General features: G+C 38.9%; 1 protein-coding gene across 1 annotated transcript; it reads left to right on the top strand.

The window, feature by feature from the left end:
• The first annotated feature begins 3,587 nt into the window (after positions 1 to 3,587).
• LAP3 (leucine aminopeptidase 3) lies at positions 3,588 to 18,428 on the top strand. Its single transcript, XM_059845108.1, has 13 exons — positions 3,588 to 3,762; positions 4,189 to 4,304; positions 4,633 to 4,687; positions 6,373 to 6,478; positions 7,622 to 7,781; positions 10,409 to 10,570; positions 11,604 to 11,762; positions 12,498 to 12,622; positions 14,003 to 14,091; positions 15,210 to 15,312; positions 16,914 to 16,993; positions 17,638 to 17,750; positions 17,859 to 18,428. The coding sequence occupies exons 1-13, from the start codon at positions 3,640 to 3,642 to the stop codon at positions 18,055 to 18,057; spliced, it is 1,590 nt and encodes a 529-aa protein (XP_059701091.1). The 5' UTR covers positions 3,588 to 3,639; the 3' UTR covers positions 18,058 to 18,428.
• Positions 18,429 to 18,501: the final 73 nt, after the last annotated feature.

Genomic DNA, 18,501 nt, shown 5'->3' with positions numbered 1-18,501 from the left:
TCAAAACAGACTGATATCTGCAGTGAGTATATGCTGTTTCAGTTTTTAGAAAATTTGCACTTTGGGGTATTTTAGAAAGCTAAGGTAAAATATCTCATCAAACCAAATGTCTTCTTTATTTAGAAAGACAACATGCTTATCACAAAACTTTGAAGTAATAAGGTTATTTCAAAAGAGAAAGAATGTATATTTGGCATTTACTTTCACAGAATTATCTAGAGCATATTAAGAAGGACATCTATCTTTGATGATGTTATACAGCATTGAAAAAGAGAACATCAACTGTGAGGTTAAAGTTAAGGGGCAGCAAAGGCTATGCTTGTGTGTGTGAAATCTTTTTAAAACAGAAATTATCCAATACCACAAGGCAAAGAAGTGAGAAATGTAAAGTATACGGGATGCTATTAGTCTGTGAAGAAAAAATTATCTGCTAGATGAAAATTCTTTTGCAGCTTCTGGAAGTAAACAGATTAAGGGTAATAGAGCTTTTAGATAACCTGGAAAATATTAATCTGACAGATTAATTTTCTTCATAACTGTGTTAACTGTTAAGCCTATCTGAAATCAAGTAAAAGTGATGTATGATGAAACAGTATTGAAATGAATAGAACTGGCTAAATGGATGGAAAAGTTACTTTCTTAGGAAGGACCATAATTTTGACAAGGATTCAACCAGTTCATGGGTCCCGAGGAGCAAGTATTTTTGAGAAAAGGATATGGAATATACCATTAAGAATGGATACAGTGGCCTCTACCATCTCTGGCCTTGGCTCTACAAGGTTAGCGGGATTATAAATGAAGCAGAAATTTGTGAGAGCGCCTTTGCAATAGGCCCTACTAACCTGTCTTCTTCAAGATATCATGAGCCACTTTTGTTTTTCAGGAGCACTAAAATTATTTTCAAAAATTTAAAAGATAGATGGGAAATTACGATGAGTCTATAGAACTGTTACAATTTTAATATAAAGGAGACTCAATAAAGCTGAAAAAGTTCATATTTTATACCACCCTCTTGCTTCATTGTTCAAAATTTACTGGTGCTTTGACTCAGACTGTGCCCTGGGCCACAACTCCAGAAGATGGTACAATAGCCTGTACATGCATAGGCAGCAAACAAGCCCAGGCTATGAAGGTGCCTTAGATGGAAAGAACACAGTATTGCCCTGAAAACTGTCCACAGGGGCCTCTGTGGTACCACCACCTTCCCCTCCCAGAAAATTCTGAGTGGCTTTGAGATAGAAAAACTTGAAGTGCAGCATAATTACACAAGTAGAAAAGGTAATACTTGTAATTTGTAATTGTTCTATGAACATGTATAATTTAGACAGTTACTGTACACAAATAATTATATTTGGCATATATATGGCATGTAACTTAGCTTTTACTAAATATAATTCTCTTCGGGAGGTGAGAAGGAAACAGATTCTAAAATCCTCCATATTGAGTGATTGTTGTGAAAATGCATTTCAGTAGTATTAATATGCATGTATTGCAACACATTTTCATACTGATAATGAACTGCTTGATAGCCCACAAATTTCAAACCACTCCAAAAATATTACTGAATAAGAATCATGGGACTATTTAGGTAAGGACAAGTTTAAAGATTTGTTGGAGTGGATTCCTAGGGAGGTCACAGTAGCTCTGAAAGGACCTGTATTATGCACTGTATACATGAAGTTACAGGGGATAACTGGGCTGATAAGCATTGTAATTTCTTTGTTGGAATCAATTCAAGAATGGAGGATACTCTGCAGTAAAGGTCCAAGAGAAGATTTCTCTTACAGCACACCTATGAAGCATCATTGTGGGGTACTGTAGCTGCACATGTTGAATGACCAAATAATATTAGTACCCAATGACTGTGTTGTGCCCTGTGAGAAAATAGTATTTTCAGTTCAGAGTGAACAGAAGTATTGCTTTGCATGAACTAAACTTCATGAAACTTATGTAAGGCTAAATTAAACTTTCAGCTGCACAGGTTGGCTGAGTTTAAGCGCTGCTAAGATACACTGATAGGTCAATGCATGGAATATTTGCCCTGGGATATTTTGTCTGGATAAAAAGAAAGTTAAATGCAGGCATACATATTTGAAATGTACAATTACAAAGCCCACCCTGGGCTTAACAATAGGTAAGTTTATCACTTAAACCTTTTCAGCTTTCCCTTGTACCTCATAAACTAATTTCAAAAATGTGCAACTTGATATATGTGGTCTACTTTATTTACACATTTTAATTATGCTTTACATATTGTATCTGATCACATGCATGTTCAACATGTAGAAATGAGCACTTCTCTGGGGGCACTTCTTACCTTGTAAGATTTGAAATCCCAGATGAGAATATTTATGAGTAATATCTACCCAAAACTTTGAAGGTATTAAGGGCCCAATCCTGTCTTTCCATAAAATTAAAGACAACTTCATATATCCCAGAAATACCCATTTAATTTGTACACAACAATATATAGAAACTACATGAATGTGGAGAAGCTATGGAGCTATGGAGTTCAAAGAACTAAAAAACTGCTCAAGAGCCTTGCCAAAATGAAGCTGAAACTTAAGTACCACTTTGATTCTTTAAATAATATTGTGGTTTAATGTTAAAAATATGTATTTTTACAAGATAAATCAAATTGGATGGCATTTTCCTCAGTCATTGTTTCTGAGTGCTGCTATCCTTAATAAAACATGTTATTTGTCTCTCTACCACTTCATGGAAAAAGCTGTGAGGTGGGAAGTGCAATGGACTCCTAGAGAACAGGCCCAACTCCTTCTACATGGTGTTCTGCTCATCTAACAGTGTAACTCCACTTAAGGATGTATGGAAAAGCAAACATTGTTATACATATTGTCATAAGGTGTCTTATTCTCACATATTAAAATGAATTACTTAAAAGCTAAGCTTTACACTTCAGGACAGGGAAAGAAAAAAAAATATCTTCATCACCTGAAATTAAAATCCAGTGCATGTTCAATGCTCTTCAGACGGGCAATACAGTAATTGTCAGCAAACTCCAACCACTTCTTTTCCATGCAGTGCTTCTGCTGCCCATAAATCTACTTCTGATATTACAGTGATGACCCTGTATTCTGTTGTGAATTTTCCTGACAGAATGTAACCACAGTCATTCTCATTGGGTTGTTTTGAGGGTTTTTTTTTTCATTTGCCACATTTTTATTTCTTTCTGTACTTTCAGCCTGAAATTGTTACAGTTTTCTCGTAGAAAATAACGTGCGTTTGCAATAAAGTTTTATTTTTCCTAAATAATTTACATTTTAATCTTCAATATTCAAATTAAGTATGCGGACTTAGGTCTGCCTAAGTCTGTGATAAATCCCCGATAGAAGTACGACCACCTATCTAGAACATGCCACGAGAGGGCAAAAATCCACGGTGAAGACGAGCCGCCCCCCCGCACGAATCGCGCCGAACCATGAGGAATCCCCGTCCCGCGGGATCTGCGCTCGGGAGCGCTCCGGGCCCCGCTCTCCGTCCCGGCCCTCCCCGGCAGCGGCCGCGCACCGCCCCTCGCGGCGCCGCCTGATGAGGCGCTGTGCGCGCCGGGCCCGGCCTCGCTGCTCCCTTCCCCTCCCCTCCGTGCTGCCTCGCCTGCTGCCTGCCGTGCTCGGTGCCATGCTGCTGCCCTGCGTGCGGAGCGGGGCTGCGCGCCGCCTCGCCCGGGATGTGCCGCGGGCCTGCAGCTGCTCGGCGCAGGACCCCTGGCCGCGGGGCTACAGCCGCGGCGCGGCGGGAAAGGTGAGCGGGGAGCCGGGGTTGCGTGTCCCTTCCTCCGCTCGGCTCTCGGCTGAGCCCCCTGTGTGCCGCCCGGAGCTGAGTCAGGAGCGGTGCGGCTCCCTCCGCTTCTCTTGGGTGTGCCGAACTGGAGGTCTGCGCTAGCAGGGAGAAGCTTTTTTGTACTTAAAATTACTGATTGAAAGAGTTTCTGTCTTTATGTGATCGGCAATATTATTGTAAGTTCACTTATGCTTTATCTGACTTCTTTTTCACGCTTGAAAGTAGTGTAGTTGATCCTGGTTTACAGAAGTGTTACTCTATGCATCACATTAGATAAATTCAAAACCTGAGATAAATACAGAAGTAGCAATAGTTTGAAAACTGTACTCGCTCTCTGATGGGTCTCTAAATTTCGTGTTGTTTACATTAACGCGTGTCCTTTTCTAGGGTCTTGTTCTGGGAGTCTACTCCAGTGAAAAGGATGATGGTGCTGCCCAGTTCACTAGTGCGGGAGATGCTTTTGATAGGCTTGTGTCTGGAAAGCTGAGAGCACTTCTCTCCCTGTAAGTGTGTGATAAGCTTCTAAAATGGACTAAAGTACCTACAAATACCAGTAGGAATGATTTTTTTTTTTCTTTATTACTGTCTGTGTCCATATCACTGTCAGGCTGGTACTTGCTTCAACAGTTTGGAGGGGAGCTCCCATGATAAAACCAATCACTGAGCAAACATGCAAAAATTTCATGGGAGTTGTCCTCTGCTCTCAATGAGCACAGAGCCAAGCATCTGAGTGCACGTGTGGCACACTGGGTGGTTGTGGAGTAAATGCAGTACTGTAAGATTGATCACAAGTAAGGCCTTCTGTATTGAAAGTATCTTTTTGTGTCCTAGATGTGGGCCACCTTTGAAGAAAGGCAAAACACGTATATTTCATGGTTTGCATCAGGTATGAACTTTGTGGCTTTGTATGCTAGTTGATTGATGTGTGAAGTTTGCCCTTACATCTAATATTACGCTGAGTTCACTGCTGTGCTTGTATAAATGGCTGGCTCTTCTTCCCTCTTCTTGACTGTTTCAACTCCTGTACTGCACTGCCCATGTTTGTGTAGCATTTTGCACAGTCCTGTACTCCCTCCACTGTGCTGCAAATGGAGAGGATGTGAACAAGTCTGCTTCGAAGGTGCTGTACTCTGAATAGCTGCTTCCTGAATGAGCTAAGGCATGGCAGTTTTGGATCTGACTTCCATGCCTCCTATGTCCAGGAGGGGTGAGTCTGTGAGGAGTTACTGATAGGTGCAAAGACCTTCCAGACCTGACAGTTCTCAGAAAAGGTAATCCCTTCTTAGGCTTTTTTCAGAGGTTTTAATTCAGGTGCTTGAAACCTCTGAAAACAAGTTATATGGGACTGTTCTTCAAGCAGGACTTTTGTCTGCACAGACATGATAGATCACAAAGCTATGAGATGAGGATTCATCTGCTCAAAGTTAGGCTTTTGATTCCACTTGAGAAGCTGGGATAGTACTAATGCACGTATGTGAAGCTGACCAATATGGAACGATTTGTGCCTTTTTGGAGGCCTAGTAAGGCCTAGGCAGGCATGTGATTTGACATTAGGTGTTCCTCTCTAAGTAACTGAATCTTACATTAAGGCTATTTAAATAATCTGAAATAAATCCATTTGTAGTGAGACTTGCCTACCATGTATAAATTCCTGTGCGGACACCCCACGCAGGTGACACTGGACTTGGTAAAAAGGCTCTCAGAAATTTCATGGAAGTTGAGTGTACTGAAGGTCCCATTACCCCAGTTCTGCATAGAGGATGGGCTCTGAAGTGAGTAGCAACTCTCTGCAAGAGAAGACAGGAGAATGTTAACTAGTATCACTGATTTTCTGGAAAGCTAACACAAGTTTCAGCATTTTGTGGACTAAAAGACTTTATTACAGTGTAGCAGTTTGACAGCTGATTGTCAGAGGTTTACAGAGATGGGAAATCCTAACATTAACTTAATTTTTTCTTAGGAACTATAGGAACATTATATATCTTCACATGTATAGCTTGGAGCTTGTTACAAAATTGACTTCACTCTTAAAAGGCTCCTTTAATACTCATTACTTCTTCTTTCCTCACTTGCATGCAGCTTACAAGGCAAGCATGTAGTCTGCTGTGCTACACTGTTTTCCTGAGCTCTGGAGAGGTGTACCCTTGTGCAGCTTTGGTTTGCTTCCTGAGCAATCCTGCCAGCAGAACTCCTGAGATGAGCTGACATATTGAGCTTTTGAAGTGATTTTATTTTCTTGAGCATAGCACTATGCCAAAAAGAGTTACGATTCTTCACATAAGTTCTGTCCTTTCTTACAGCTTGGAAGCTGGATCTGCTTTCCAAGGACTCTTAGGCTTGCCCTTGGGTGTATCAGATTTACCATGTGTGGAGCACAAAGTGCTGTTTGCCATGTGCAATGCACATGATTCTGAACTGGACAACAGAATAACTGGCTTGCATGCCTGTGGCAAATGATTGGGAGCACAGCACAGCAGCACCATGCAGGCACTCTTAATGGAAGTGCCTGATAGAGAAAAATACTGCATCAATTTTAATGCTATGCTTGATTTGTGTGTTGGCTTCATCTAGGACTTTCCAAGTGTGGTGGTAGTTGGCTTGGGTAAGAAGAATGCTGGAATAAATGAACAAGAGAACTGGAATGAAGGCAAAGAAAACATCCGTACAGCTGTTGCAGGTTAAATATTTTAAATTTTTTTTAAGCATTTTGTCTGTAAAGCAATTGCAGTTCTGCAGCATGTTCCACTTTTGAGGACCAAGTCTAGGTAGGCCTTTGTTTTGAAATGCACAACTTACTGCATGGTTTGGTAAATGCGTTTACTTGTCACCGATACTTATGTAAATTCTTCCTTAGTGAGCAAGGAGTTATCAAGAATGTAAATCAAATCTGAATACAGGTAACTGCAGTTATTTATATCAAATAACTTTCCTAAACAGTGTATATTGAAAAGTCACTTGTCTAATTAGTATTTTGGAGCTGAGGAGCATCACCAATTCACTTTATGGTTATTCTGTACTTAAGTATGCACATATATGATATCTGTTATATAAATACATAAATATATATTTAAGTATGCACACATTTCATAACTGAGGCATTTGTGTTATAAACTAATATCTTTCACAACATCAGTACTATGATTCAGTATGTTATCTGTTGAAGACAGAGAGGGCTTATCTTAATCTAGGATAACTGCTGCATGTAAGTGTGTAAAATAAGAATTAGGAGTTCTCACCGAAGACTTTATAGTCTGATTGGATGACAGCTGTTTGTCCAAAGTGCTAGCCTGTAGCTGCCATTAACATTGTTAATTAATGTTCACTTTGCAGCTGACATAAAACATAGTTAAATTATTTGGGAGCAACAGAGAATGTATGGAATACATTGTTTATGAAAGGGTATATAAACTCATCTGGAAGAAAAGAACAGTCAGATTCTTAGCAAAAATCTAAATTATGGCAAATTTCTGATACCTGTAGATAGTCATAATTCATAGCACTCCAGAATGACAGAACCTTGCTTTGCTATAGAATGAGCTTTAAGGAGTCAGAGCAGCTGTGATCTTTCCTTTTTTATTCTTGCGAAACATTTAAATAATTATAATTCATCAACTGATATTTTTAGTAATAATTTGCCAGTATATGGTCATTAGCATATTTAATTCTTCTGCTGCATGATCTCTTTGACTGACTTACTTATAAACTCAGCTATCTCTACTTAAAATAGTTTTTTCCTTGCAATGTCCCATTGATCACCTCAGACAGCTGTTTTGCTGCTCTCTGCAATAGTTGGCCTTCAGTTCTGTGCTGTATTTTACAGTTGGCTGCAGGCAGATCCAGGATCTGGAGATCCCTTGTGTGGAGGTAGACCCCTGTGGAGATGCACAAGCAGCTGCAGAAGGTGCAGTCCTTGGATTGCACGAATATAATGAGCTGAAGCAAAAAAAGAAGCCTGTAGTTACTCCTCAGCTTCATGGAAGGTGATGGCAAAGGAGAGCTTGTCTATTTATTCATCTGTTTGCTTATTTATAAAACTGTATGCATGGCATGCTTGTGTATGAGAAAAACAAGACTGAAAGAATAGGGCTAGCAACAGTACTCTTCTTAACTCCTACTAATTTGAATTTCCTGAAGTATTTTATATCTCAAGTATATTTATAGTGTTTGTTCCATGTGTTTTGATGCTATATATTCAGAGGTTAAGGGTAAATAAATGCTGCTCTATAGAAAAGAAGGACCAGGATAAAAAGCAAAAGCTACCTGAAGAGAAGTTGTGATATACTAGGACTTCTGTTGGTATTTTGTGCCAGAATTGTGGAGAAGAGGTATTTCAAATTCCATAAATTGATAAATCCTTTGGAGAATCAGGAAATGCTAACTGACACCAGACCAATGTGCTATGGATATATTTCACATAGTTCATTTGTTATATTTTCATTCACAGAGTATAATGCCAGAAGAGAAGCCTGGGTTCTTCTGCTCTCTAAACAGACACCACTCACTGAGAGCAGAAAGTAGAACCAGGGTTTTTGGTTTCAGAACAATTATTGTAGTGGACTTTGGATGTTTTGTATAGGATATTCTGTCATGCAGGGGAGAGGAATTTCCTGTATGTACTTTAAGCAGGAACAAGTTCTTCCTTACAAAGAAGTTAGTGAAATAAAGTAGAAGTCTTTTTATTAAGCATGTCTTGATAAGTTGTATGTAAAATAAACACTCCTATTTTGTAGCACTGCAGGTAGTTTAGGAACTAATTAAATTTGTATTAAATAAACATTTCCTGAAAACACAGATGGTCCTATGACCAGTTTTGGAAGTAATTTTTAATATAGTTATTTTGTTTGGAAAAGACTTCTAGAGGTCATTCAGTCCAGCTCCAACTTGGATTAGGGATGACGTGGACATTACATACACCATTAAAGCCTGGCCTTTTTTTAGTCCACATTTTAATATCTCCTGAGTTGGAAATTCCAGAACCTCAGTAGACCATCTGTTCTAGTGCTTAACTACACTCATAGTGAATTTTTTCTTTGTGTCCTATTGCATTGTTCCTTGTTGAATCTTGAGATTGTTGTCTGTTACTGTCTTACTGTGCAGCTCTGAGATATGTGCATGTTCAGACACATTCCTGCTTCAATTAATGTTTTCTCAATTTGTCTGCAAGGATTCTGTCTGAAAACCAGCTAAAGTCAAGAAAAATCACAGAGTTGTTTAGGCTGGAAAAGACCTTTAAGGTCAATTACATCCACTGTGGTCCTCTGTGACAAACCCTCTCCTCACAGAATTCATTTAAGTTGGTCAGGAATTTGCTGCAAATCTAAAATGATGGTTCCCAGTAACCTTCTTGTCCTTCATATAATACCTAGAAATGGCTTTCAAAATTACTTTCTCTACAAACTTCTAAGGAATTAGTCTAGGATAACTGGCTTGCAGTTCCCTATATCCTCCTTGGCATTTTTAAAGATGCATATTGTCCTTTTCAGTCATCAGGGACTATATTCAATTTTACCTTTCAAACTGAAAGAGCCTAGGCTTGCATTGATGCCAGTTGGCTCCCTCAGAACCCTCAGATATGTTCTGCCTGCTACCAAGGATTTGTGTGTGTCCATCATCCTTAAGCTAAGTCCTAAGTCTCTCTTTCTGTCATGAGGAGTGCCCCTCTTCCTTAAACTATTGCTGAGCACAAAGAACTGGGGAATCCAGAAGCAGATCTTTATAATTATTAAGGTTGATGCAAAGCCTGCATTGAGAACTTCAGCCTTCTTAGTGTTCAGTAGGTTACCTGCACCATTTAGCAAGTGAACAGTGTTATTTCTGCCCTACCTTTTGCTGATGGTGTTCCTGTTGATATCCTCTAGGTACCTTTTCCACTTCTTGCCAGTTTCAGTGTCAGCTGTCATTTGGCTTCTTAATTACATCCTTCCATATCCAGGCAATATCTGTATATTTCTCCTGCATTCCTCCATCACTGTCCTGCTTTTTTTAGAGGCAAAATCCTGTTCAATGCCTTGCTTTGTGATAACTTATAAAGCTGTCTCAGTAAAATGAAAGGTTTTTTACTGGTCATCTGTCAAAGTAACCAGAGAGACTTCCCCATTTCCTACACAGGCAGCTCTGTGAATGTTTGCTCTATCATTTGTTAGTGAAGTGCCTTGAGTGCACTGGGAAATGAGATCCAAGTTCCACTCTTACCACATAACCATATTTCTTGGAGACTTTATATGGTAAATATAAAGTCTCCAAAGAAGACTTTTTTTACAGTCTTCAAGGCTGTTAAAAGTAATGTGATTACAAACTTCAGAAGGGGTATTAAACCTTGTGTTTAAGGATTTAAGCCAAACTTTGATTAGTAAGGATTAGGATAAGACCTAATGAATTGGATAGATAATTTTCCATCTGTCTACTCTTAGATTCTCCTAGCTTTCTCTGAAGTATTTGGCACTAGAGAACCACAGATGAGTTACTAGACTAGAGTCCTTGTACTAACATAACTGATATTCTTAATTTCTCCAAACTAATGATACTGCATTTTAAGAAAGAAATAATGTGAATATGCTTTTCTTACTTTTGCAAATGTCTATAATCCTGATCGTTGTGTGTTGTTTAGTGCTGAAAGTCAAGCCTGGCAAAAAGGTGTTATCTACGCTGAGGGGCAGAACCTCGCTCGGTACCTTATGGAGGCTCCAGCTAATTACATAACTCCAATCAAATTTGCTGAACATATTGAACAGAAGCTCAGAACTTTCAGCAATGTGAAGGTCCACATAAGGTAAATTCCATGGAAATTATTCCTCTGTAGGGTAGAGGACCATAACAGTGAGATAAGATACCTTCCAGGTTATTCAAATCTGAAGTTATTCAAATCTCATTTTCCCTTTGCTACTTCAAATGACAGAAGAGGGGGAAGTGTTTGGGGAAAACGTGTGAGGGGTCCTCAGACTGCAGGCTGTTGTCAAGGATTAAGTGAGCTGCTAGTTTGCAGAGGAAGCAAGATATTGTGATGCAGTAAAATCATTAACTGTCAATTAGTCATGCAGTCAATTATTGCTTAATTAACACATGTGCTGTGAAAAGATGCCTCAGTGAATAGAGGGCTAATATTAAGTACCTTTTGTTTTCTTCCCACGTGGGTTTTTTACATACCTTTGCTTTTTTCCGTGGATATGGTAATAAAACATCTTCTATTTATTGCTATTACTGTTGGGATTTTTTTAATAGTTTTTAAAAATATGAGATGGAGCCATAAAAGCCCTTGCAAGTGAATTTGCACAGCTGGTGCTTCTTGCCCCTGAATTTCTACTTTCTGCTCTGTAGTAGAAGTGGGCTTACTGGTTGTTAAAGTGTTTGAGGCTATTTTGTTGCAAGCAAAAAAATCTTGCTAGCAGAAAGATTGCTAGTAAGATTTCCCCTAGCAGATCTTGCTAGGGGAAATCTTGCTAGCAGAAAGCTAAATGTAACCTGCTGCAATATTGTTACTTCACGTACCTTTAGCATCTGCAGCCTCACAGGCAAGTGAAGGATCAGTGTTCCTGATGCAGAAACTGCAGACAAGCTGTTGTTTTGTTGGTTTGTTTTAAACAAGACAAAACAAAAATCAAAGGACAACTTTGAGGAAGTATTTTCCTGATTCACCAAAAAAGGTAGTAGTGGTTGGATTTAAACTACAGTTTCCAAAATAACTAACTAAAATGAAATTGTTTGTGTACAAACCATCAAGAATCATAATCTCTTAAAAAAATCACCTTGGTCAAAGTGTCCGGTTGGAAAAGAAAAAAACCAACTAATATATGTTTCTATTCCAGACCAGAGTCTTGGATAACAACACAAGAGATGGGAGCATTCCTGAGTGTTGCTAAGGGTTCAGCTGAACCTCCCATCTTTCTGGAGATTCATTATTTAGGGGGTGCTACTACAGATGACTCCCCACTTGTATTTGTAGGAAAAGGAGTTACATTTGACAGGTATGTATGCTTGTATGCCAATATTTTAATTACTAGAGGGAGAAAATGCTTTCCTGCTATTCATGTTCAACAGGGAGATGCTTTTTCTTTGCTCAGCACATCTTCCAATGCCACATCTTCCAATGCTGCATTACATAGCGGCTTGTGCTCCCTTTTTTGGCAATAAGATAACATCAGTTGTCCAAAGAAGGAATTAACATGCCATCATCTTGTAAGGGAAAGAAGAAAATTCAGAGGGAATGAAAATAAAGAAGGTGCTATTTCTTTTCTTGTCTTGAACAAACCTGTGGATGAAGAATTTGCATGTTTAGAATTGCAGTATGTCACTGGACATCTAGATGATGCTTAAGGAAATAGAAAATAGTTCATTCTTCACAGCAGTTCCTTATAACTACTTTCCATGTCACATTCTGCTGAAGAATTTATCAGCCAGTTCCCCATCCATATGTTGATTTTTACCAAGTGTATTATTTTGTTTATTATGTGCACTGCCATTATGAAGATCAATGAGTTACTCCACTGCAGTTACGTGGGTTTTTATGGTCTCCTAATTAGGAGGAAGCAATATTTAATCTGAAATTAAAACCCAAATACCTTACTTCCAGTACACTTACTAGGGTTGTAGAGGTACTTGGAGCACCAGGTCTAGCATTTACTGATATTTGGTGTTAACACACACTGATGGACAGAACATCACCAGTGTATGTGACATGGAACATGAGCTGTTTGTTCCAGCGGTGGCATTTCACTGAAGCCGTCGTCGGGTATGGATGCGATGAGAGCAGATATGGGAGGGGCAGCAACTGTCTGTTCAGCCATTGTGACAGCAGCAGCTCTAAATCTACCTTTGAACATAATTGGTAAGTGTTTTTTTGTGTGGAGAATCCAAAAATCTTAGTTCTACAAGGTTTTGTGAGAGAGTATTTTTCTAGTATTAGCAGTGGTAAAACCATGTACAAACATCACCACTACAAACTCTTGCACACCTGCTTCTCTCATCCCCTTGCTCAATCTCTCTTCCATCTTTACTTGAATATCAAAAAATTACTGTTCTTTACTTGAATAAAATATTAGAATACCAAATCAGGATTTTTAAGGTATGATTTTTACATCTTAAGTGAGAAATGCTTGTCAATAAAGATACTTCCAATGAGTCTTTGAAAAGTCCTGATCCTTCATTACAAGAAGGAATGTGCATCTCTGTATAAGCAGTTAGAATGAAAAGGAGTCAGGAGTGCTGAGCTACCTCCATAAGTGCATGCCACAACTGAACAGGAAGAGGGATCAGCTCTAGTTTCCTTAGGTGAATATCTCAGCAGAAAACTAAAACAAACCAGTCTGCTGATACCTTTATGCATGTGCAATGATTTTTCTTTTTCCTGAAAAAAAGTTTCTTTTTCCTACAGAGGTAAAATTAAATGAGCTGATTCAGAGTTGTGGCAAGACCAGTTGGCAATGACATGGAACATGGTCTGCAACAAGTTTTAGTTTGAGAAGCTCGACTTTGAGTAAACTGGTACTTTAGTCACTTCTATGCTTCAACCAGGAGAGGGCAGCGGTGCCCGCGCACATGCTCACGGCCTTCCTCACCGTGTGAGGGTAAACGTGTGCCATGGGGAGGGCTGGGTGGAGCCGGTCTGTACATCATGAAAAGTGGTGCTCCACTTGTGCACCTTGTGCCAGGTGCAGGCTTTCCCTAACACTGAATTTTCTCATTCATTACATGATCCCAGTCATAGTTGCAGTTTTGACACTGAGCCTGGTTTTTTTGCTCATTTTTAGTTGTTCTTGGTATGGCTGGAGTTATGTGACAAGTCCTTGGACCATTCTAGACATTATACAGTGAGCACGGCTTGAATGGCTCAGAGTGTTTATTTGAGAAGCTTTTAATTTTAGAAAGAAAGACATTCCTTTATGCAAATATTATATATAGGAGACAAAAAATAGTATTTATTGCTCCTCTGATACCACTTGTCTGGAAAAAATGGAGAAGAAAACCCTAGTGGTAAAGTGGTGTAGGTGAGAGAGCCTGGTGGTGCATCATGCAGAGGAGTTTCCCTGATTGAAAACTGGACCATGTGTCTTCCATTAACTGGGAAAATTTGGATTTTGAGTTTAATTTCAAAATTACACTTGTACTATTTTCTTAAGGAGGTGTTTGGAGTATATCTAAATGGGTTTTTTCTACAGCTTTTCTGAGAAGGAAAACAGTAGTTCACTTTTCTTTTTCTTTCTTTGAGGTTTGGCACCCCTCTGTGAAAATATGCCCAGTGGTAAGGCAAACAAGCCTGGAGATGTAGTTAGAGCCAAGAATGGAAAAACAATACAGGTATGCATGTGAAACTTGGAATTTGTATACTTTTAGTGAACTGGTTTAATCAACCAAGTTGACTGCAGTCAGAATACATTTAAAAAAACCTTCTAGATAAGCAGTGCAAATGTACTGTTTTTAAAATTGTAAGAGGCATGTTGCTAACTAGAAGTTGCTATGGTAGGGTTTTTTCAAATATAGATTGAAGAGATGGGATATGTCTTATAAATTGCTAGGAAAAGCTGCAAAGTTAGGTCGTTTATTGAGCATGCTGGAAAAGCTCATTTGGCACAAGAGGTTGTTACAGTGCTCATAAATACAGGCTCTAAGTCCAAATAAATAACTTCAAGTGCTTCCAGCAGACTCTTGAGGCGAATTCCTTGCTATCTGGAGTAAGACATCAGAGTAAGACATCAGTTTCCTGCTGATGTAACAGTCTTTACATTGCCAAACAGCTCAGTACAGTCAGAACTCTGAGTCATAGGGGGTGTTGGTTCAAAGGAGCCTACCAAATTAGTACCCAAGATACATATTTCATATTTATTACAAATGGTTCCATACTCATCTAATAGATTAAATTGTACTGAAGGTCCTTGTGCTGTAGATTGCTGATTTAGTGCAGAAGTCGATGGCTTTCTTTTTGTCTGACTTTCTGTGATTCTGCCACTTTTAACTTGCTGAACCTTCCTCTTTTTTGACATTCATCTATGAAAACTGAGTTCAGTCACCCTCTGCTTTGAGGGAAAAAGACTGGGCATGTCCCCCACCAAGAAGAAATCTGCAAGAAAGTGCTGGTAGCTCCAAGCACATGATGCAGCCTCTGTGCTCCCCTGAGACACCTCTCCAGCCTCCAGGCTCTTCTGAGGAGCCAGCAGTACAGACCCAGCATGCAGAGGAGGTTGTAGTGCTGAAGGATGACTTACCTCAGCTACAGACACACTTCTACTTTATACACATAACTGTATCAATGCTATATTTTTTCTTTCTCCTTTTCAGTGTAGTTTGAGTAAATTTTCATTACCTGAAGTTTCTAGGGTCTCTATCCAACAGCTATTTAAGATAATATGTGAGAAATACATCAGTGAAAGAGACATTTACAGTACTTTATCTGTTTTTTACTGATTTTGCCTTTGAAGGTAGATAACACAGATGCAGAAGGAAGACTGCTGTTAGCTGATGCTCTCTGTTATGCCCACAATTTTAAGCCAAGGGCTATTGTGAATGCTGCAACATTAACAGGTAAGCAGTGGCCCTTCCCTGCTCACTTCAAAGTCAGTTTTGTGTTACTCATTAGTTGGGCTGTGGATTAGTTGTACTGTGTATATAAACCCCCCCTTAATTCAAAGGCAACTGAGATGATTTTACATGTTTCAGGACAGTAAGCACAGCTTGTATGTCTCTGGAGTGGGGAAGGGGACATGTGGGGTACATGCTCAGCAGTGGAGATGAAGTTGGATTGGCTCAGCTCAACTGGAGCCTAGAGCAGGAAAACCTACAGACTTCTGTGTTTGTGCACAGTGTTTCCCTGTGCTTCCTCCATCTCTGAGCTGAACCCTCTCAGCTCCCAGGCCTGTGTGATGCAGAGGTGGTGACATGTTCATGGAAGAGTCCTGCCCAGTCCATCTGGCACGGAGCATGCTGGAACCCAGCAGGTTCCTGAATGCATTGCTGGGTGCCTGAGCTCTGACCCAGCCAGTGCCAGTTCTCCCACCCTGTGAGTTGGCTCAGGCCTCCATGATGGCAGGGGAGTTGTCATCATTCCCCAGGAATTCGTTTGACTGAAGTATTTTTTGTGTAATTTGCATACTTTTAGGCATTATGAAATGGGTTTTAATTGTTTCATCTCTACACTTGTATAATAATGAAGTTGTAAATTTAAATTTAAAACCAGCAATTTTGTATGCATGAACTCACTAACAAGCTGTCATGGGTGAGGTGACTGTAGCTGAAATGAAAGCAAACACGGAAGAGTAATTCAGACAGGACTCTACTCTGTTGCTTTATTAATATGCTAAGCAAAATAATTATGCTTATATAGATTCTCTGCTAATGCCTTAAATTATGTTCCATCAGTTTTACCAGTTCAAATGCTGTGGAATATTTTAATAGACAGAAGGGAAACTGAATTTAAGATTGTTGGCTTGTATAAAAGTATTCCTATCTTGGATCCTTGGGCACCAAGCAGGAAGAAGAAGGGCTCCCATAGAAATTTCTTTGATATATTTTCCTAAACTACTTTTTTTTTATTGTCATCTCACTAAGGATTAAGTATTGGTATTAGAGAAGCAGTTCTGGGGCATGAAATAGATAAATATCTAATCCTATGGTTTAATATTTTGATAAGGATTATTTTGATAAATATTTAATTAAGTAAATTTACACATGTTGTGCAGAAGCCTATGTAAGGGAAACTCACAAAAGAGAAAGTATCAGTTCAAAAATTGTAGAGGTCTATAAACTGGAAAAAGCCCATTCACTTGTATTTTCTATATGAAAATAATAATATCTAGGTTTTTTGTAGAGGATACTGTTATTGTTTAATACATTATCTTAGAACTATTTCTGAGAAACATCAATCTGAAATCAGAAAATTTAGTTTCATGGAAAACAGAATATAATTTTTATGATTTCTTGTATTTTTTAGAATATATAAATGTTCTAAAAATGTTCAGACTTTCAAAAATGCCAGTGTAAAAGTGTTCAGGTTTAGCAGTCTGATGAATTCCTGTTACTGCTACTGGGAATTAAAAATGGAAAGTTCTGTGAGGAGTCAGGATGCAAGGAGTAGCTCAGGTCCCCCTTTTCCTTTGTCATATAAACTTGAAGATGTGTTCCCTTAGGTGCCATGGATGTTGCATTGGGATCTGCTGCAACTGGAGTGTTCACAAATTCATCTTGGCTTTGGACTCACCTCTATGAGGTAGGTCACCTGCATTATTGTTAAATCATAATAGTAATAATTCAGTGATATGTCTTATTGAAAAGTTAGTACACTACTGAGAGTCTTTATACAAATCTAAAAGATGATACTATGTTTTGAAATTTTAGAGGAATGATATTGATACTATATTTAGTTGACTATTAATTACTAGCTCTTCAGTGAGATGCAATATCATACACCAAACATCTTAAGGATCTGCATGTTCTGATAACTCACTACATATGCATAAATTCTGGACTACTGGCAGTAATTAGTTCATGTTAAAAAGATAATTGATCATGCTTAACAACACGGATACAGAAATTCAGAGAGGCATTGTGAGTGGCTGAGGTGTGATGGATCAAGGAAGCCTCTGAGGTGAAGGATTTCTGTTGTCAGGGAAAAAAAAAACCAGATTAAAAAAAAAGTGGTCTTTTGATGTTGCCTTTTGGCTAATACCAAAGTACCTAAAAAGCAGGATTGCCTGTTTTGAATTGCAAATAGTGTATTTTCAAAAACTTAATATCTTGGGCTGAAGATTTTTAGACTGGTAAACCTAAACAAAAAGAAGCATGCATGGAAACAGGGCTTACAAGTGCAGTTAGAAAAATAAATTCCCAAAATATCATTGGGGTTTTTTTCAGGCCAGCATTTTGACAGGGGACAGAGTTTGGAGGATGCCTCTTTTTGAGCATTACACAAAACAAGTCACAGACTGTCCTCTTGCAGATGTGAGCAACATTGGAAAGTACAGCAGGTAAGATGAACCAATACCTTCCATGTGCCCCTGTCTTTCAACTCATTTGTTTAATATGTGTGCTGTTGGAATTGCTTTGGGAACAATACATCTTTCTGTTTCCCACAGGGCTGGAGGAGCATGCACAGCTGCTGCATTCCTGAAGGAGTTTGTGACTGCCTCTCACTGGGCTCATTTGGATATAGCTGGGGTCATGTCAAATAAAGATGAGGTGCCGTACCTCCGCAAGGGCATGGCAGGGCGGCCCACGAGAACACTCGTTGAGTTTGCAGCTCGATTAAGTCAAGACAGTCACAATGCCAAATAAAATACTAGTTCTAAAATCATCCACTGATCATCTGCCTTAAGAAAAAAGTATCTTAAAAGGTATCATTCATAAATGAATGCCCCAAGCATATTTTCACTATGGCAATTAACTAAAAAAGCATTTTATAAATTATTACTTGGGTAAGAATATCTCAACTCTGAGATTTTTTATCCCATACCATATTATGCAGCAAAATAAAATTTTTTCTGTTTGAACTACTGAAATATTTAATACCAAAACATCATAATGGGAACTATTGAGACGCCTATTTTATATGAAGAGTATGTATAACTGTTGTAAACAATAAATACCTTATTTGGATGTGAGTTTTGATTGAGAGAGAATAAACAATCAATGATAGATGTACCTCAGTTTTGAGTGAACTGTAGATGGTGTCGGTGGGAACTCTGCAAAGATTTTCATAGAAACACCATTCTGGCATTT

This window comes from Haemorhous mexicanus, chromosome 4, assembly GCF_027477595.1.
Source record: "Haemorhous mexicanus isolate bHaeMex1 chromosome 4, bHaeMex1.pri, whole genome shotgun sequence".
NCBI lineage: Eukaryota > Metazoa > Chordata > Aves > Passeriformes > Fringillidae > Haemorhous > Haemorhous mexicanus.
Note: the sequence above shows the minus strand (reverse complement) of the source record. Positions and strands in the feature narration are given on the sequence as shown.